General features: G+C 35.6%; 1 protein-coding gene across 4 annotated transcripts in view; it reads right to left on the reverse strand.

Annotated features, from left to right (window-relative positions):
• LOC119069667 (carbonic anhydrase-related protein 10) overlaps positions 1–22,096 on the reverse strand; it is a 90,476-nt gene that overhangs the window by 32,165 nt on the left and 36,215 nt on the right. For all 4 annotated transcript variants that reach the window (XM_037173786.1, XM_037173785.1, XM_037173784.1 and 1 more), the window contains exon 3: positions 1,794–1,844. In XM_037173786.1, the coding sequence (XP_037029681.1) occupies positions 1,794–1,844 (51 nt within the window). The remainder of the gene's footprint in view (positions 1–1,793; positions 1,845–22,096) is intronic.

Raw genomic sequence — 22,096 nt, forward strand, 5'->3', positions numbered from 1 at the left:
AGAGTTGAGGCTTGTGAGAAATCGTTACTGAGAAACGTTACTCTTAATCTGGAGAGGAGAATTGGAACAAAAGTGATGGAAATGGTTATTTCATTCAAGGATAAAGATTTCTGTGAAATAGTCGTTACCTTCTAAGAAACGGTATTTGGAAGACTCGGTACATTGCATACATTCCATTGTAGCAAAATGAATTTTTTTTATGGTTTCACACTGTTTTCCAGCCAAATTGCGTTGGACTTTAAGTAACACACACAAAAATGCGAATCTTTTTTTTTTGTATTTCTTTCGAAAATAGCAAACGTTACTAAATATCACCCACAATGCTGCGAAAATACACGTACAACTAAAAACAATGACTGAATAAGTAGCATTGTCAGCAACACGACGCCCATACCATTTTCCATTTACTCCAATATGAACAGAAAAACGAAGAAGAAAATTCCACACAATTTTCTTTTCAATGTGGCTGTGGAGAGATAAAAACTACTTACATGAACGACCCTAGACTTTGCTCTTGTGAACCGTTTTTAAGTAAGCCATCTTTTATCTCACCATCATTCTATGTATAAGATTTTTTTATTATCTGTTTGCTTTTAGGTGTAAATTTTGTGTTATGAATAAGAGCCTGAAGCTTAATTTATAATTTTTTGCTGACGAAGCATTTTGTTTGAATTACGTTTTTATATATATATAGATACAGACACACACACACACCCAACGTACTGGTACTACACATTTATACATAAATGGTTTGGGAACGTCTAAACTGTATAAAATTATTATGCGAAAGTTAAGATAACAATAGCCGTGGATGAAGAACGGATTTATTTTTTACCGCATACACAGCAAACTCCTCTATTATATATATCGTCTGGTCTCTGTTCGTTATCGCATTGAAAAATCCGCGCAAAGATTTTATTAATTCACATTTAACATCTTGTAATGTACCTTCTTTGATGATGCTACCCTGTCTCAAATTAATGGAGTTGTAGTCATTGAAGAAATTTTAACAGAAATTGAATAATCGGAAATAATCCTTTACTAGATTTTGGAGAGAGACCCCACAAAAATGGTTCAGGTTTGCTTCGTCTTCATCAAAATTTTTTTTCTTTTTTTATTCATTCAAACATCTCCCCTCGTCTTGTTGCTGAGATAATATGCTTATGTTTGGAGAACATAATAATAAATGAAATGTGTTTCGTATAAAGTCTCCCTTTGTGTACAGTGTATACATTATACAAAATTGCGGTTTTTAGAGTTGTAGAGCTGTATAAAGCAACATAACCGAAATGTGTGTGTGGGGGGGAAGAGGAAGAGGGGACAAGGGTATGGGAAAGATGAGAATGAGAATGTTTATTATCAAGAAGGATATACCTTTGGGGTAATGTGAGTAAAATGAAATTAATTACATCAGACAATATGGCTAATCTAACCTATAATGAGCATGTATAAACTTTTGTTTATTATTTTCATTCACATGAATATATGCAAAGTTTTGTGTTTAATAATTTTGAAATTAAATTACCTCTTTCGGTTTGTGTGTAGAGTCAGTATAGCCGAACAGAATGAGAAAATATTATAGAGAGTTTGTGGATGGGTAATTTATAATAAAATTATGAGTGATATGGTTGAAATGTTTTGTTACAATTGTTTTGTACGGTCTGATCGCATAATAGAGACTTAATTATAAATTTATTATTCATTTCAATTCATTATACAGAATGCTAACTTCTCTCTACGTCAGCATTAGTGTTGTTTTAGTTAATTAATGAGCTCCCTTTCTTTCGCCTCACCTGAAATTCCATCGTATGTCCACCATTCTTCCCAGCTTACTGCATGTGTCACTGGAAGTAAATGGAGAAATTTTTGTTTATAATTTTCACATTTTGTTTATGGAATATTTTAATAATTGTTGATTCATTACAATGATAGCGCCACTACAATTTTAGTGGCAGTGGCAGGTACCCGTGAGAATTCCTTTTTCAACTTCCTCAGATAGAACTTTTTACGAAGATTTTGTCAGAAACTTTCACTCTGACTGGTTATTTTAGACACACCTGACCATACGTGCTCAACGCAATATGTTATTTCAAATGTTCTAAAATTTTAAGCTCAGTATCGACAAATTCGGAACATCTGAATGATTGAGAACGGTACGCGAGCGAAGCGAGCGAATTTTTAAGTTCCAGCCAACAAATCGAAGAGTTGGTTGGTTTGACTATGACTTTAAACGCAAAGGAGCACTGACCATTCATTCTTTGTTGGACCCATTGTGTCTGTCCTCAGGGAGGTGCGGTAATTCGACAAAAATTAAGTTTTGAGCAAAATAACACAATTCAATCAGTTGGGAAGAGAATATTCTATCTTTCGCAGTAACATTGAAATCTCGCAACTGTACTCAACGTTGTCAATTTTACAGTGAAACAAATTATTTTAAATGTAAAATCAGCCATAGCAACAATGAGTCGAGTCGTCATACACTTCAAATTTAATTTATTAACACTCTAGCCTAATATGCGAAATAAATCGAACATTTAAACTAATGTCCGATGTCATGTTTGCATTGTACACCATGCGAAAAATGACGACGTCTTTAGAAGAAAAATATTTGCTTTTTCGTTGGCGTAGATGCTTCGAATTGAGATTTAAAGTAAAATATGCGGAGTTTTTAAGCGAGCAGCTGCATATCGATAGAAAGTGGAACGGTTCTCAAGTTCGCCTATTGAAACTTCCACCATTCTGTCAGAAATCATTATAAATTATTGTTTGACGACCAAGTCGTCTTCAAAATGCCGTCGAATGTCTGCGAATGCGTTTTTCTTCGATTTGCTTCAAATTGAATTTTGAGTTAAATGAAGCACTATTTTGTCAATTTAGAGCCCAATATCGATAAAAAAGTAAACGTTTCCCCTTGTTGCCACACAAAATTGTAGGCTTTTTGTCAGTAACAATGAAAAATTATAATTTGAAAACAGTCGTTGCCGGGGTCAAAAGCCCGGCAACGACTGTTTTCGAATGATGTTTTCACATCATTACTGACATAAAGCCTACAATTTTGTGTGGCAACAAGGGGAAACGTTTACTTTTTTATCGATATTGGGCTCTAAGTTGCCAAAATAGTGCATCATTTAACTCGAAATTCAATTTGAAGCAAAACGAAGAAAAATGCATTCGACGACATTTCGACGGCATTTTGAAAGCATTTCGGAGACGAGTCTCGGTCGTCAAACAATAATTTATAATTATTTCTGACAGTATGGTGGCAGTTTTAATAGGCAAACTTTGGAACCGTTTCACTTTCTGTCGAAATTGTCGAAATGCAGCTGCTCGCTTGACAACTCCACATATTTTGCTTTACATCTCAATTTGAAGCATTAACGCCAACGAAAGCAAAATGTTTTTTTTCTGAAAAATGTCTTCATTTTTCGCATGGTGCACAATGCAAACATGACATCGGAATTTGTGGTGAGCGTACAATTGTGTATTTATTGCTGTCACTAAGAAAACATCCGAGTAGCGCGATATTTAAACATTTGATATAAATGTTCGATTTATTTCGCATAAAAGGCTTGAGTGTTAATAAATGAAATTTGAAGTATATGACAACTCGACTCATTGTTGATTTTAAATTTAAAATAATTTGTTTCACTGTAAGATTGACAACGTTGATTACAGTTGCGAGATTTCAATGTTTTTGCGAAAAATAGAATATTCTCTTCCCAACTGATTAAATTGTGTTATTTTGCTCAAAACTGAATATTTGTCGAATTACCGCACCTCCCAGCCATAACTCGTCTATCATTCCTTCGTATATTCGTGTGCCTTAGTTAGACTCCTCCATCCACACAATCGCATGCTTTCCATTCAGAACACACCGCAACTGTATTGGTATGCCAAATGAACCTTGTCTTGTGCCTTTCTTATGGTGTCAACAAGACATTTTTTTGTTCCCGCCAATACATGTCTCTTCTCACAGTCCCAACGAGTAACCACAACATTTGTACGACCACATGCTTTACGTGAATTCCGAACAACACATCTCCGCGTAAAGTTAGACTCAAATATTTGTACACATGCCTCATAGTGAATGGGTGGCGTTATTCATGTCATTTTTCAGTGTAAAGTTCATTGTACCAAATACCAAAACTACCCAGATTATGAAGCTTGGGTGGGCCTAGGAATGTTACTCTCATTTTATACATTGAAGAAAAATCCTACACAGACTTTGTCCTCACCGTCATTTAAACCCAGGATTGCTTGGTGGAAGGATAGTACGCTACCATTGAGTCAACCCGTTTCCTGATCGGAGTCTTAATCGAAGAGTTACACACATTTGAATTAAGCTCAATACAGTCTGGTACATACAGTGAGTATCTAGAATGTGAGCATGTCTCATGTGTCATTTTCAACTTTATTTTTGACAGTTGAACTCCAAGCAATGACTTCTGGCTTAAGACAAAAAAAATTCTTAATTTAAACTTATTTTCGTTATCGATCTTCTATAACCATTTTACCACATCTTCGCATATAATTCAAAATGTTGACCCAAATCGACCTTACTATTTGTAATATTCCATCTAATCTGGTTCGAAGAAAATATGAAACTTACGATCCAAAAGTTAATAGCAGACAAGACGATTCACATCCCTACGGTAATTTTGGAGTCTCATGACTCCTGTCGTTGATGGCAGAAAATGAGATGATAACCAGCTTACAACCAGCAGCGAAACAACTGAATGTCTGAAAAGATGTTAGTTTCGCAGAAGAAATTGTATCATTTTTCCCTGTAACAGTGGTTGCTTAGCAGTGGCTGTCTACTCAAGATTGTTGTTCATAAATAAATTCAAAGCCAGGAAGATGACTCTGTGAGTCAAATGCAATAGTATCACTACAAACAAATTTGATTTTTCGAGTTTTGTGTTGAACATAGTTGGTAAAAACAACAGCCAGTGAAAAATAACATCTTGCCACTTACCACAAAAACAATGAAAAGATTTGCTAAAAGCCGGTACACAAATTACGTACAACATTTGGGGGGAGGAAGGTGATAAGTATTTTCGTACGGTTCATAGAAAATAAGAAAATTTATGGAAAAAACGTTCGATTATAAAGTTGGGGTTTTGAATCACTAGTCAAGCGTACGTATAATTTGTGTACAACCCCCCAACACATATTATCCAGGTACCAACAATGCTTATTAAGCATTGCTTACGATAAATGACATACGACTATTCGAACCAGAATTTGATCAATTGATGCTTCGGATGCAATGGCAAATGATTAATTTTCACTTCCAACACTGTGAAGAAGCAACTCTATTTGAATTTGTCAATTTTTGTGAATTTAGGAATTTTCAACAATTCAAGAATTGAGAAAATTTGAGGTATGGCTGTGGACGAATCGATTATAATAATCTGTCTTAACTGCATACAAAGAGATTTGGGATAGATTATTGATATTTTGCTAAAATTTGCTGAAATTTTCCAGCCGGAGGCCATGACAAATATTGCAGGCCTCCCAGGCCTTGAAAATCCTTCAATTTTAGGAGTTTTAGGAGGTTTTTCGACTTAGGTTTAGAAGATCGGTGAAAATAATTTGCTCGACCACCATTTTTGTGATTGTCATTGTACAAATGCCAATACCCTCTCTAGCAAATAAATTTCGTTTCGACGCTGTCAAACTTATTTCTTTCTTTGTTTTTAGAATTAACTCACTTGTTACCAAAAAGCTCTAAGTTCAATTTTGGACTCGGATTTCGACTCAGCCGATCACCTAAAGCCAGGCTATGCCCGTTTGGCGTGGGGTAATTTGGCACACGGTGATAAAACAACGCATTTTTCAACTACGTAAAAGGTGAACTCGCACACGATTTCTCGATACCAAAATTTTGTAAAAGGATTCATTAAGTCGATGACATGGCTAAAAAGCATTTGCAGCAATGAACTTGCGTGTGCGAGTTCACCTTTTACGTAGTTTAAAAGTGCGTTCTTTTGGCACCGTGTGCCAGATTCCCCGATGCCGCCCGTTTACATCTGTGCGATATATTCGACCATAACCAGGCCTTAATGTAAACCGCGAAATACGTGTCCCGTCCTAGTTGAACGACCTCTAATTGGTGAATCATTCAAAGCACAATAATCGGATGACAAAGTAGTGAAAAACGCTAATGTTCCCTTTGTTCGTTTCTATTTTTTTCGTTAAATGATTTTGGATCATTTAAAATGTAATGACAGTGTTGTTCTTTTGAGAATAAATGTATATATATGATATTAAGAGGCATCGATACTTTGCTGAAAGGCATACATTTGGGCGTTTATTCAAAAGGCTGAATTTAGTTTACTTTTGATGACATCTTTCAATCAAAAATTCATTTTCAAAAATGTACGACCGAAATGACTGCTCACGTTCCTCAGAACCAACTGCAACCAAAACTAATTTTTTATTGCGGTCGTACATTTTTCGAAAAGGATTCCAGTGAAAAGTTATCATCAAAAATGAAATACGATACACGCAAATGTAGGCTACAATTTTAGCTAAGTACCGATGCCTCTTAATTCAATCAACTGATAACTGATAGAGTGAAACAAAACATATTTTCGGTAGATATAACATTCCCGGCTGATTAAATAAGCCGCTATGGTCCACAAATACAGTCACTGCTTATACGTGATTACATGTGTGTGTAACTATTGAAAGCGTTTAAAAATTGGCTCTTTCACAGCAGGCTTTAGGGATACGAGCTACCGCTTAGGATTGTTTGAATTGTATGTGTTGAAAACAGAGACACTTTTAAGACTTTTTCAGTGCGGGGGCCGCTTTATGCAGGGGCCCAATTTTTTCTAGTAGGGAGCCCTTACATTACCCTTTAGACTAAGAACACTAGGGGCCCACTGCGGGGGATTTGTTAGAGAGAGCAAGGTCAACTGGGGGGGACGAGACAGGGGCCTGCGGGGGATTTGTCCCACGAGCTTGTATGTTAGAAGTGTCTCTGGTTGAAAATCGCGCCTTATCTTCCTTATCTAGTCTGTCATTAACTTTGCCTCGTTAATTTTATCAATCAGAAGTGCTTAGAACTATACTTAAATAAGTGATTTATGTGATCGTAAAGCGTGTCTAAGAATTCAGCTAATTTGCGGCATAGTTTGAGCCGAAAAGTGAGAAAGAAATTGACCAATTTGTGGTCCAATGTTTTGATTGAATTTTCTTGTATTTTCCAGTTAGAATTCAATCATTGAACGTGTTTTCGTGAACAATTCGAATTCCGGAGTTTTTAAGTTCAATGACGATGTAAGAATTGATTCTTTTTTGCATCTTTACGAGAAATTCGTCTTGCTTTGATTTTGAGGTTAATTTCGTTTATTTATGCAATTTCATGATCCAAGTTGACACGCTGCACGAATTGAGATAAGGTAACAGCAAAAAAAAAAGATCGAGTCTGGTTTTTGACAATTGAAATTCAATTGTCAAAAACCAGACTCGATCATTTTATTTTGCTTTCATTTTACATTTATTGTTTCGAAGAGAAGTCAAAAGACTGAATGAATTGTTGTCCCTAACAAAGACTTTTCTCTTCAAGTTTTTTATAGCTAAAAATACCAAAATTTCCGTAATTTGAGAAATTCCCACTTCCGCATACATTCGATGAATAAATGTATCGAGAAATAAAGCCAATTGAAGTTTTAATAGGAAAGCTTAAAGAGTCAGACTGCAGAAAAATTGTCTTCCGAACAGTATGTTTTAACTAATACAACGAAAACAAGTCATCTATCTGTATAACAGAAACGCATTGCTCACTGTGATTTCATCAGCCTCCAAAAATTTTCCATGTTCGTGCTAGTAGCAGTGCTGTGGCTCTTTTCAATGCACCGGCAGCCAGCCGAAAAATTGAGACATAAATTCGGTTGACTGAAACTCACCTCAATTTATTTTTAAAATTTCCAGACAGAAAATGTCTACGACCAAGGGTAAAAAATGGCTGCAAAAACATTGACGAAATAAAAACGTCTCCCATGAAATTTCGATATCACCCAAAAATACCTCAATCAGTATCTTACCTCCATCTCTCGATGCAGAGACGAGTAGAGAAAAAAAAAAAAACGAAAGAAGAAAAATAAGGAGATTTGCTGATGGATAACTGCCAAAGAAAATATAGAAAATTTACATAAAATTTTAAAATAACATAAATTACTGCTAAGAAAAGAGATGCACGAAATAAAAAAAAGAAGAAAAAAAAAAGCTGAAATTGTACGATTTGTTATTCGGCTCCTTTTGTAACAATGCCATGTTGGTATTATACGGATATATAGCTAACAAAACGGTACACACAATTTTCTCAACAAAGTTTTTCCATCTTGTAAGCTCTATCAAAAAGTTTTACTCCATGGACGAGTAGCAAAAAAAAAACTTTTGCAGAAAACGGATATTACGTACCTGACGAACCAATATCGCTTACCTATCCACTATAATAGAATATATAAACATACTGTTTCTCTCTATAAAGGTAATTTTTAAGTAGTTTTCGGGGAAGGGAAACTTGTATACATAGTGCTGCAGTTTTTCTTCTCTTCTGCCATATTCCTCAAAATAAGCCTAGTTTCGCTAAGTATACCAACTTGTGTATATTTATACATTATGATGCTATGCTATTAATATAAGCTCCCTTCGGGGTATCGTAAAGTGAATTTATTTTTCAGTTAATAATAAAGCGGAAAGTTGATTTTTTAAGAAATTGTTTCCAATTATGAAGTGACGTCGTATAAACACCGGCTAAACGAGGAAGAAGAAAAAAAAAATTGTTCAACTTATATGCCTCGAACTGTGTAACCCAACAACGTGCGCGTTGTTTTTTTTTTTTACTTCGTCTTCTTCTCTCTCTCGGTTGTGATAAAAATATTTTCTTGTTTAAGGAAAATTTATGAAAAAACTATGGCAAAGTTTGTGTGCTATACCAATTTAGCACACCTTAAATTAATGTGTATCGGCCACACCTGCTGTTTTCATGTAGCTGTTAATGTGTTTGCTACTTAGCTCCTCAACTTTTGTGTGCTGCGGTGTGGTGCGTTCATAACGAAAGTTGATCGATGTAAAAATAATATATTACTCGGTAACAATTCATTATTGTTTGAAGCTCTTGGCGGCGGTGTGTTTATACAAGTAAATCGGTTATCGCCATAAATTTGATGGGATAAGCGCGCAAATAGTTTTACCGAATTTTATCAAATGCTTAGCACAGAAATGTGTTTGTATTGAAAGTGATTTCTTGAATCATCATCAGAATGAACTTTGGCCCTGTTGTACTAGATTCGCCCATCATGGCAATTCACATTACCGAAATGTTTTGCTATGTGAACGACAAACCCAGTGCCATCTATGATTTAGCAGAAGTGAGACTTCGAGTAGAATATCGCGGTCGTCGAACAGTACCTGTTACGCAAACTTAAACTTATATAATAGCCAGACACCAATTTATCTCGTTGGCTGGAAAAATTCTCTCGAGGTGTTGATCTCGGATTTGTTTGTTCAATAGAGAGTTTACGCAAAATGACTTATGGCGATAAGTTGAACTTATCAACTCGATTTTAAAAGTTATAAGTAAGTCAGTAAGTCAGACATATAACTTGACCTCAGGTAAATTTTCAAAATCTACCAACAACTAGGGATGGGAGGCGTTCAAAATTATCGATAATATCAATCGAAAGAAATTATCGATAATCGATTAATCATATCGTTATCGATAATTTAATAATTATCGATAATTATCAAAATATCGAAATTCGATAATTATCAAAATATCGATATTTTGATATTTATCTGAAAATTCATGATAATATACCGATATATCGGAATATATCGATAAATATCGGGTTTTCGGACCAAAATATCGATATATCGAATTATCGATATCTTGATAATTATCAAAATATCAATAATTATCGATTATCGATATTTTTTGATAATTTTCGATAAAAAAAGTCGATAATTATCGATTATCGATAATTGATAATTATCGATAATCATTTTCATTATCGCCCATGCCTACCAACAACTCAAATCATGAATGTATGCGATGTTTTCTGGAAGGTTTTGGTAAATTTTGAACTATGACTTATGACTTATCCCAACAAAAATCTCTACGAGAAAAGTGTGACGCAGTCTTTGAAATACATTTTCTTTCAGCTTCGTTACACAAAAATTAAATTTTACGCCCAATTAGTTCAAACGAGCTGGCTTAGTTTTTCTCATCATCTGCCAAATAATTTTTACCAAAAAAATATTTTACTTAAAACAACAAAAATTTTACCAAAAAAATCTTTCCAACTTTTTACATTTTTCACATATGCCACGAAGTTCCACTCGTAAAACTCTGAGACTTTGCCGAAGAAAGTAACTCTCTATCTCTCATAAGCCAAAAAATATTAGTCCTTTCATCCTACACTCGAGTAGCTCAAAATGTGGTCACTCTGACCACTCTAGCTCAACCGGATCTGCACCAATTTTCATTACTTTTGTGTTCGATTCATGTGGCGAATACCTTTCGTTTGATGGATCACACGTCCCAGTAGGTTTCAATACAGCTGCGATACATCCGAAAACGCGTTCCTGACCTTCAAAAACCACACTCAGAAGCCACTTCGAGGCCAATAAAACAAAATTTTTCCTGAGGTAATGACGTATCACATTTTCATTTTTATGTCCAACCTGAGCCTCCTGCAAAATTTCACAGAGATTGGCTGACTACTTTCCGAGATAGCCTATCGATAGATAGATAGATAGATAGATAGACAGATAGAAACACACAGAACAGAGTAAGTTGAAGGATTTTGATTGTTTGGAAAAAGTCATTTTGGTGCATCTTCTATGAAAAATGACCAGCTTCAAAACGATGTATCTCCAATAAGTTTAAACCTACATAGTCGAGTGATAGCTCGTTTTGCTCGTTGAAGCGAGAATATGATAAAATAGGTTTTGTGATGATATAGACCAAGGGGTAGAAACTGAAATGTTCGGCTATACATAGTTGACGCATCTCAAAAAAATTTCTTCGTTCTTTTTTTTAGGGGTTCAGACTGCGTCAAGTCCTCCGCTATCGCTCCAGACATGATGAGGCCGAGACATATAACTAATAAAATCGAGTTGATAAGTACGACCTATTGCTATAAGTCATTTGCGCAGACTCTCTTATACATAAACTTTCAGTGTTTACTATATTCAATGAATGAAATCATATCAAGATTTTCATTTGAACTATACCAGCAGTGACCCCCTTTAACATCACATGTTGGTGTAACGACTTTCGAAAATCGGCATGTTCGATCTCTGTATGTAAATGCTGTGCAGTTTTTTTTCTTATGTTCACTAAGAGTAAAAGCCAAGTGGACCTTGACTTTACAGTCTCATTGGTCAGTCAGTATCAATAATATGAAGTTCTCATTAGCCACAGCAATTTTTAGCCCCGTACGAAGTACGAAGGGGCTTATAGGATTACGATGCCGTGTGTAATTGATGGAATTCGAAGCAGACGGTAAGGGCAAAGTGTTTGCCTATGTTTATAGATGACGAATCCGCAATAAAAATTTGGGCCGTCTGTCCGTCTGTCCATCTGTCCGTCTGTCCGTCTGTCCGTCTGTCCGTCTGTCCGTCTGTCCGTCTGTCCGTCTGTCCGTCACGTCGATATCTTGAGTAAATCAAATCCGATTTCAAAAATTTTTTTTTTCCCTGAAAGATAGTCAAAATAGTGAGGCTAAGTTCGAAGATGGGCATATTCGGGTCGGCCCTTCGTGAGTTAGGGCCACCTAAGTGATTTAAGGTCTTTTGGTGATATTTATGGCAAAATAAACGATGGAAATGTAAATGACACGGCAAATGATAGGTATTGTCAATACCAATCCAGGAAAAAAAAGTTTTTTAAAATCGGGTGAGTGGACCGTGAGTTAGGGCCTTAGAAGTGAAAAGCTACTAGGGCCCTATGTGTATTTTACATAGAACTCAAGTAAATTTCATCCGTTTTTCGTAATTTTTGTTTCATTTGGAAGGTAATCAAAGGCCGAATAGAATGTTGTTGAAAAAAAATTAAATTTGGGTCCTTGGACTAAGGCCGCTACTAGGGCCCTATGTGTATTTCACATAGAACTCGAGTAAATTTCATCCGTTTTTCGTAATTTTTGTTTCATTTGGAAGGTAATCAAAGGCCGAATAGAATGTTGTTGAAAAAAAATTAAATTTGGGTCATCGGACTAAGGCCGCTACTAGGGCCCTATGTGTATTTTACATATAACTCGAGCAAATTTCATCCGTTTTTCGCAATTTTTGTTTCATTTGAAAGGTAATCAAAGGCCGAATAGAATGTTGTTGAAAAAAAATTAAATTTGGGTCCTCGGACTAAGGCCGCTACTAGGGCCCTATGTATATTTTACATATAACTCGAGCAAATTTCATCCGTTTTTCGTAATTTTTGTTTCATTTGGAAGGTAATCAAAGGCCGAATAGAATGTTGTTGAAAAAAAATTAGATTTGGGTCCTCGGACTAAGGCCGCTACTAGGGCCCTATGCGTATTTTACATACAACTCGAGTAAATTTCATCCGTTTTTCGTAATTTTTGTTTCATTTGAAAGATAATCGAACACCGAATAGAATGTTGTTGAAAAAAAAAAAATTGGGTCCTTGGACTAAGGCCGCTACTAGGGCCCTATGTGTATTTTACATATAACTCGAGCAAATTTCATCCGTTTTTCGTAATTTTTGTTTCATTTGGAAGGTAATCAAAGGCCGAATAGAATGTAGTTGAAAAAAAAAAATTTGGATCCTCGGACTGAGGCCGATACTAGGCCCTATGTGTATTTATCCTCAATAAATTAAAATTTTAGGGCTATTTGAAATTTTTGTTTTATTTGAAAGGAACGTCGTACGGGGCTTCGTAATTGCGCTATGCGCAATTTCTAAGATGTACACATTACATAATAATTTTACTTTAACTACTTTAACCGGCGCATAGGCTTACGGTCAAAGTAGGGTGACAGACGCACTAGGGTCACGTACGCAATAGATATACGGGTTTGTACGGGGCTCAGTCGCAGCAAACGCTCCGACTGTTCTGATGGCTCGTTTTATTATTTCGTTGTGCTGTAGAAGTGAAGTTCTTTTGTCTAAGTTCATTTTTCGCTACAGTCTACAGTTAAAAAGTACAATGTGCAATTCATATTCACAACATCAACAACCAAAGTAGACGTGCTGTCTAACTTTGAACAGAAGAAATTCGATACTCTAAATGGTGCAGTGAGTAAACGTTAGATTTTCTCGAACCCATTTTATGATTGAACGCTATTTGGGCATGCAAGTGCAAGTGGCATAAGACAAAAAAACGGGGAGTGCACATTTTCAGAATACTGTGGTGATTCGAGCAGATTGAAATGATGTTTCATGAATCTAAATGTGACTATGGAGATTCTGTTTAATAGTGCACAGTCACAGCAAATATTGGAAAATTGATAAGTTGTGTGAATAAATAAGATTCGTTTAAATGGTCGACAAACTCGAATTCGGTCGGGATCACGAATAGCATTAGATTGGAATTACATCCAATTATCTCGTTCGTCGTACCAGATTTTGTTCTACATTAATATTGAATTATTAGATTTAACAACTAGGTCCCACCTTTTGGGCGGGTCAGGTCCCTTGACTGACACTTTTCTAAATGTATTTTTGACGTATTCATAAAAACTTGTCACATTTAATACAAAATATATTTGACAAAAAAAAATTCTTGTAAACCATCGAGCGTAAGGTGGAATGATTTTTGACCACTTTTTGAGCTCTCAATTTTCTTATAAATTTTCAAGGTTTTCAATCAACCTCAAATCATAATTAAAATAGGACTCGCTTCGCTCTGGCCGTAAACTTCCCACTCGTATGAGCTGTCTATTATTCTGTTTGATTGTCTTTTTTGTTACATCGGAGAAGATGCGAAGTTTGTTTTGTGAATGTGGAACGAGGTTTTTTTCACAAAATAAAAAAGTGCGATAGATGTTCGTCTCTTACACTTTTGCGTAAAAATAGGAAGTCCACCGATACTTAATATACCTTCACATGGTGACATGGTAATAAATGAACTTAATTACATAGTTTTAGGTTCATCGTTAAAAATAACTCAGTTTACCAATATTTTCGGTAAATTGGTACTACACGGTGTGGTTGAATGGATTTTAATTAAACATACCGTCGCAAATTTTATATTTTTGGATATTCCTAGTCAGTTTGCGACCCTGAACCACATTCCACAAAAATTTTTGATTTTTATCCGTGCAGTTCGGAGCACCCGGACCAAGGCTCCCTAGAGTGCTCTGTAGGTGCGATAGAACTGATTTGGGTCGCAATCAAAAGGGTATGGAATTCTAATAGTAATAGCATAAAAAATTGGTCTCGTGGGTTCCAGAAAGGCTAGTAGCGACTCATTGAAGTTGAAAAATGACGATTTTTGAAAGGTTCTACAGGCGGGGATACTTGAGTCACAGACCTGGTAATTACTTGCACTAGTAGAGGGACATTACCTCTACCAATATCCAAAAAATCACTTTTTTAAATTGTCTACATAGCAACTTTATAGTGGTTCAAAATTTTTCTCACTTTTTTGGCCATAGTTGTGAAACTCAGCGACACCTAACTCACACTCATGATAATTTTTCGCTACCGAACTGCTTAATTTTGTTTTGCTGCTAGTCTCAGCTGTCTAATAACACCCCTTTTGCTGAATATCTGGTCAACAGTGCCGTTCTATTGAGTGCCCAAGTGAGGTAAGTTCATCTGCGACGAAATTTTGAGTATTTTGAGAAAACGGTGGGGAGGGGTGTTCTTAGAAAGCTGAGACTAGCAGCAAAACAAAATTAAGCAGTTCGGTAGCGAAAAATTATCATGAGTGTGAGTTAGGTGTCGCTGAGTTTCACAACTATGGCCAAATAGCAGAGATAAATTTTGGACCCCTGGAAAGTTGCTATGTAGACAATTTAAAAAAGTGATTTTTTGGATATTGGTAGAGGTAATGTCCCTCTACTAATGCAAGTAATTACCAGGTCTGTGACTCAAGTATCCCTGCCTGTAGAACCTTTCAAAAATCGTCATTTTTCAACTTCAATGAGTCGCTACTAGCCTATCTGGAACCCACGAGACCAATTTTTTATGCTATTACTATTAGAATTCCATACCCTTTTGATTGCGACCCAAATCAGTTCTATCGCACCTACAGAGCACTCTAGGGAGCCTTGGTCCGGGTGCTCCGAACTGCACGGATAAAAATCAAAATTTTTTGTGGAATGTGGTTCAGGGTCGCAAACAGACTAGGAATATCCAAAAATATCAAATTTGCGACGGTATGTTTAATTAAAATCCATTTAACCACACCGTGACCAGTTTCGACTCTAAAATGGTAAAGGGATTTAAAATATTTGTAAAAGGAGAAATTTATTGGTAGACCGAGAAAAATTAATCCCTCGAATATAATTTCCCATTCACAAAACCTTCAACGGTGAATAAAATGTCACTACTGGTGTGAATTACGGCCCTCGCTTCGCTCTAGACAATAAGCTTACTAACCGAACGAATTTTATTACGATCAGAACCAGAATTTCACGGAAAAAAATTTGAGCTTCTGAGATCAACACTTGAAAAGAACTCATACCCAAAGAAACTGGTCGAAAATATAATTCAGAGAAAACGCTTGAAAGTGATTTCAGTTTTTCGAGAATTTTCTGATGAAAGAATGTTCTAGTTTTCAGAAATTTCCTCTAGGATTTTTTCGGTTGATAGAGGATTTTATAGTTTATCCGCCCTTCACTTTTGATCTACTACCACTAGTTCCTTTTATCGGTATTCTATTCTCTTGCTAATTCCAACAACAACATAGGAAACCCATTGACGGTCAATTAACACCAATGACACCAATATACGTCTATGGGTTATTTATTGTTTATTCTGTTTATCAGATTTGTGGACGATGCAACAATGTATATTTAGCAAAACTTTGATATCAAATTCCATATTGTCGATGTTGTCCATCTATCTTTTGAAACAAATTCTCCCTCTTTTCGACAACAGTTTAGACAGTGTGTGTCGATAAGTTTTCGACACTAAAAATAGGTGTTTGTTATTGAAAAAGAAAATGAAGCACAAGAAAATGTACTGGCCATTTGCGAAACTTAACAAGACAATGCGAACGGTTTTTTTTCCCTCTCTGTGTGTGGATGTGTTTGCGGGGGGGTGAAAATTGAGTTTATCTCATTTTTAACGTTGCTTTTTCCCGTTCAATTCAAGTGTACGAAATGATTTATTTTATCTTCGCTGCTGTTGTTAAAATATTCAAGTCACTGCGAGTCAATATAACTGGACTTTTAATAGATTTTTTTATTCAACGAGTTTTTCTTGCGGTGAATGACCAGCACAAACCCCGTCGAAGTTAAAGCAATGACAAATAGAAAATATTTACGAATGAAATTAATGACTGGCCTGCTCTCTCTCTACAATTCGGTCGAAAGGCAACATGTAATTTAGCATTGCCCGGTGAGTAAAAAAAAAGTCCCTTTTAAACATGTCGGTTCCATTGACTTTGTTATATAATTTCAGCTATCGTGTACTTAATGATACATGTCCTTCATGCTATACGCACGCCCTTTATTTATTATCAAAATTAAGCTTTTCTCGAAATTGAAATCAAAATCAACAAACATAAAATTAATGAATTGTCGAACGGTTCGGTGTTTTTGTTTTTTCGATCAATGAGAGGATAAAAAGCATTAATTCCACGTTGGTTTCTTTTTTACGGCTTATGATACTAAAGACGCAGTCATCAAAAAAAAAATTGGTTCATGTCAAAAGCAAGTCATTGCCAGAACGTTTAAAATTTCCCTTACACGAAAATTGTCGCTGTGGTTCCTGCATTGTTCGATAAATTAATTGAATGAATGAAGAAGAAGAAGAAGAAAAAAACTAAAATTAATTTTCTCAAAAACCGAATTGTTTGTCCAACAAAATACGTTACGTATACTACCTACTGCTGGAATCAAACCGCATGAATTTCAGCATTGAAGAATTTCAATATCGATGAGTCTAATAGATTTCCACTAGATATAATTTAAAGTTGATAGTGTAGTTGTGCACAGGACCCGTACTGTTAAAGGGGCCATTTATCCGAGTGGCGCCAGCTGAATACGAACGACAGAATCTGTTGTGAAAAGATTTTTAGAAAAGACGACGAACTTTCATTGTTTAAACTGTCAAGTAAACGGAGAGCTAGACTACGTAAAGGCGCAGAGGCTCCTAATTCACGCCGTAAGTGTGCCTAAAATTTGAATTTTAAGTGAACGATCCGAAAAATACATTTCAACGCTTCATTGTATGAGAACTCGTTCAGGAACTAAAAACTCGTTACCAAAAGTGTAGATTTTGAAAGAGCCGTTCAGGAACTCTTCGTTAAGTTTCACTGGTGAGAATTTTGACACTTCTTTCATGTAAAATATGTAAAATGACGCTACGTTAGAAAGACATCGGAAGTTTGGGTGATATCACAGCACTGCTTCTAGCATTAACCCTGAATTAAAAAGCGTCAAATTTGGAGGGTTTAGTGATAGGAACTACCGCTTAAAATTGTTTGTATTTTATGTTTTAACCCATACCACGAAAACGAGTCATCTATGATTTCATCTGCCTCTGAAAAATGTCTATGTTAATGCTAAGAGCAGGGTGCCTATTCTCGTCAATTTATAAATTCGTAACTTGACAGTTGACACTTTAAATGTTACGAATCGTATGGACCAATCTTAGCATTAAGTATGGTTTCCGCTCGACAAAAAGTACTCTGTGAGAGAGACGTGAGAAAGCGAGCTGTCAAGTAAACATAGCAAAAATTGAAAAAATTCAATTTTTTCTACCACACGGAGTACTTTTTTGGTAAGTAGAAATCAAGCCGCAACTGACAAGTTACGAATTCTTAAATTCTTAAATTGGAATCGTAATGGGTGAATAGGAGATTCAGTTAAGTAGCCTCTCTCTGTGAATAAATTGTCAAATTTTTAACGTTCAGAGCTCATAGCGAAGAAAAATTGATGAGTGCCATTTTAGCACAAGGTGGACACCTACATTCAGTCAATCACAGTCAATTGGAAAAACCGTAAAATGATTATTACAACACATCCATTGGTAGATATTCACCTATCGAATTAGTTGACATGTTTATCTTGACATTTAGATGACCAATCTGCATAAAATAACCAATTAATTGTATTACCCTTTCCCGCCACTCTTCCCGGTCGGGCCTGATTATGTATTGTTTTTATACGGGATAGCACAGCTCTTATGTATACATATTTGTAAAGTTAAACTGTTTCGAAAATTAATACGAATTCAATCCATTCGAGAAGCCATCACTGTAAACTTGATTTCACCAGCAAAAGTATCTGCATACATTCAAATAAAATAACACAGAAACTATGTGTAGGGGTTCATGAAATGTATTCGAAATTCAATATTGGTTATTTATGTATTACAACCGCATTTCTTGGCGATATAAGTGAAGGCGGAGGGAAGGTATTAGGTAGGGTACGTGGTGGATGGAAAAAGCGAATACGGAAAAAAAAAACCTCAAGTCGACTCTTCTTATCACAATAGTTGACGTTACATAGGAAAACCAATTTGTCACAAAGGGAAACCTAAACAAGATATATGGTTGAATTGATTTCGAAGCAAAGAATGACAAAGTGTGATATATTGGTTCAAGATGTCAGTCAGAAAATTGGAAGAGGATTTTGGAGACTTTTCAGGAGAAAAATATAGAAACATTTTCGGTGTTTTGATAGGGATTCACTCCATGTATCATTGTATTAATATTACCTGGGTGATGTATTATTTCTTCGTTGAGACGAGTGGAGTGTGTGTATTTGTCACATATTGAATTGGTTAGATTGGTTGAATTATATATCATTTTATGGATATCAGCTGCTGCAAGCACTATACCTATAACATTTATATGTGTGTGGGGGGACAGGTGTCTCCATATATTTTATTAGATATTGAATTAGCCGTAAATATTAGTTAAATTAGAATTTGATTGAGGAAATTGTGAGTAATTGGATGTCAGCAGCGAATTGATTGATAATAATCGTTTATTCATTTAACCGAACACGGATAAAACATGTTATGGATGTGCAGGACTATGAATAAAATTTAAAATTTAATCGAAACGGTTTACCGACACATTATTTCAAACACACTGTGGGGACTATAAAAGGACCATAAAAACCAAGCGAAACATAAAAAAAAGTGTTCGAAATATTATAACTGCCACTGACGAGAGTTTCCACTGCACTGAAATGAAACATCAAAGAAGTCAATTAAATTTAAGTCGATCGAGTAGACTCAGAAAGTTGTTTAAATAGAGCTGCTGTACGAACAATTAGATCAGAATAAACTTGAACGCTGAACGGGCAACAGCCCTAAATAAATGTTTATTTCTCAGTAGAAGTTGAATGCTTCGTAGTAAGTATCAATACGGCCAACCGGCAATTCAAAGAGAAACAGTAAAATTCTCAACATGGAGGCCCCGTCGAGATCCGGTTCGGTTGGTATTGAACCGAAGATGGCAGACCCAAACCCTCGCCCAAACCACTAGCGAAGAAGACGTGGTTGATGGAAAGTCATTGCAGAACGAATTGGTCACTAGCAAAGTAGAAGTGATCAAGGGATAAGTCTGGCAAATCAGAAAGAATCAATCAGTGGATTGGTACAGCAATCAGTAGATTGGTGCAACAATCAGTAGATTGGTGCAACAATCAGTAGATTGGTGCAACAATCAGTAGATTGGTGCAACAATCAGTAGATTGGGACAACAATCAGTAGATTGGTAAAACAATCAGTAGATTGGTAAAACAATCAGTAGATTGGTACAACAATCAGTAGATTGGTACAACAATCAGTAGATTGGTACAACAATCAGTAGATTGGTACACCAATCAGTAGATTGGTACAACAATCAGTAGATTGGTACAACAATCAGTAGATTGGTACAACAATCAGTAGATTGGTACAACAATCAGTAGATTGGTACAACAATCAGTAGATTGGTACAACAATCAGTAGATTGGTACAACAATCAGTAGATTGGTACAACAATCAGTAGATTGGTACAACAATCAGTAGATTGGTACAACAATCAGTAGATTGGTACAACAATCAGTAGATTGGTACAACAATCAGTAGATTGGTACAACAATCAGTAGATCGGTACAAACGAATGACAACAATGCATAAGGTCCGTTAGAAACCCGAATTGATGGCAGTCGTTGTATGTAAGGCCAGTTCGGGTTGTACAGAAATTGCAGAAAGGATTGATCACTAGAAACAAATATGATCAAGGGACGAGTCTGGCAAATAACAAAGTCATTGGCGGAGACATTGGTCATTCTCAGACGGAGAATTTTACAAATCAATCCAATAACTTTTGCACGTGGGTGGTATATATGCAACTAAAATAATTGTTTTCTATTTCTAATCGTAGTTTCAAAATTACTTTGGAAACTTCTGTGTATTAAATGGCTACAAACATATTCCGGCAAATGCAATTTGGAATAGTGCATTCTATTACACTCCCTTCTCTAATACGTTATAGCTTTCCAGTTTCCTTTTTCAATTATTTTAATTTGAAACGGTTCGTATTACAAGTTTCAATCTCAATCAATTATCAATTAAGTTATCAGTAATCAGTTATGTTATGCAGAGACGGATTACGAATTCGTAGAAAATGGAAATTTGAATAGATTTTCATCGAACACTAAAAATATTCTGATTTGATTGTTGTTAAGCAAAGCTGAAAATTTCTTACACAAACTACTCCAATCATTGAGCTATTAAGTAATGGTAGAGACACTTTATGGAAACGTTATGGTATCTATCTTTCGGTTTTCAAGCAACTTCCCATGGAATTATGATTGCCTCTAAATTACAGCCACTCGTCAATATTGAGTTTGAGACAAGCGAACATTATTATTAATCTGGCACCTAGTCAAATGCCAGAAAAAAATTTCGAACGGCACACCGGTCTGCAATACACTGGGAACAGGAGAGAGTGAAAATACCAAAGATTGCGTCAGTGACTTATTTTAGGAAAAACTTTTCCCTCTATTTTCCTGAATTTTCCCGTATTTTCCAACTTATTTTTCGCAGAAAATATTTTTGGGAAAATTTTCGTAACGTAAGAAAACTCGCGGAAAATTTAGGAACAAGTTGTCAACGAAGCGAGATAGAAGTAAGAAAGGATAAACGGAAGTTGAGATACTCGCACCGAATCGAATACGAGGATCGATAATGATGACATTCACTGAGGAGCAAATATTCATAGTCAGTCAAATCTTCAAATTCACAGCAAATCCATGGAAAATCCTCAAGAAAATCCGCAAAATGATGGAAAGGCTCAAGAAAATCAAATAAAAAGAAGAAAATCCTTGAAAATTGGAGAAAAATCCTTTGAAAATCCATCTAGAATCAGCTTTGAAGCTAACACATTCGTGGTCGTTATTGCGGTCCTATATTTTTGAAAAATGATTCTGGTGGAAAAATATCATCAACGCCCAAATTTAATTGTGACAATTAAAAGTCGGTCTCTTCCATCTGTCAATGTGACGTTTAAAATGTCAAACAAATTTTTTTAGGTGAAATGGTCACAAAATCGTTAATTTTTCCTCAATGCAATTAGTGGAATAGAATTACGAAAAAGTTACCGATTTTGTATAAAATCCATTGCGATACATTTCACATAAAAAATCTTGTTTGACGTTTTAAACGTCACTTTGACAGATGGAATAGACCGACTTTTGATCCCAACTGTCACAATTGCGGAAAATAGATTTTCTAAAAGTAGGTCCTGTCTATGTCTACGGTGGCATTCTTACGCCGTATAATTTGATTGTAGAATCTAAAATGTAGCTGTCCGTAACAACTCACCCAGAAGCAATTTCAATTTCAATGGAAATTATTAGTAATGAGTCTTAATAAAAATATGTTTGTAGAAGCTACAATTCAAGGCTTCCCTAACTCATACAAGATAAGACAACATCTTTTCAA

Source organism: Bradysia coprophila, assembly GCF_014529535.1.
Source record: "Bradysia coprophila strain Holo2 chromosome X unlocalized genomic scaffold, BU_Bcop_v1 contig_38, whole genome shotgun sequence".
Taxonomy (NCBI): Eukaryota; Metazoa; Arthropoda; class Insecta; order Diptera; family Sciaridae; genus Bradysia; species Bradysia coprophila.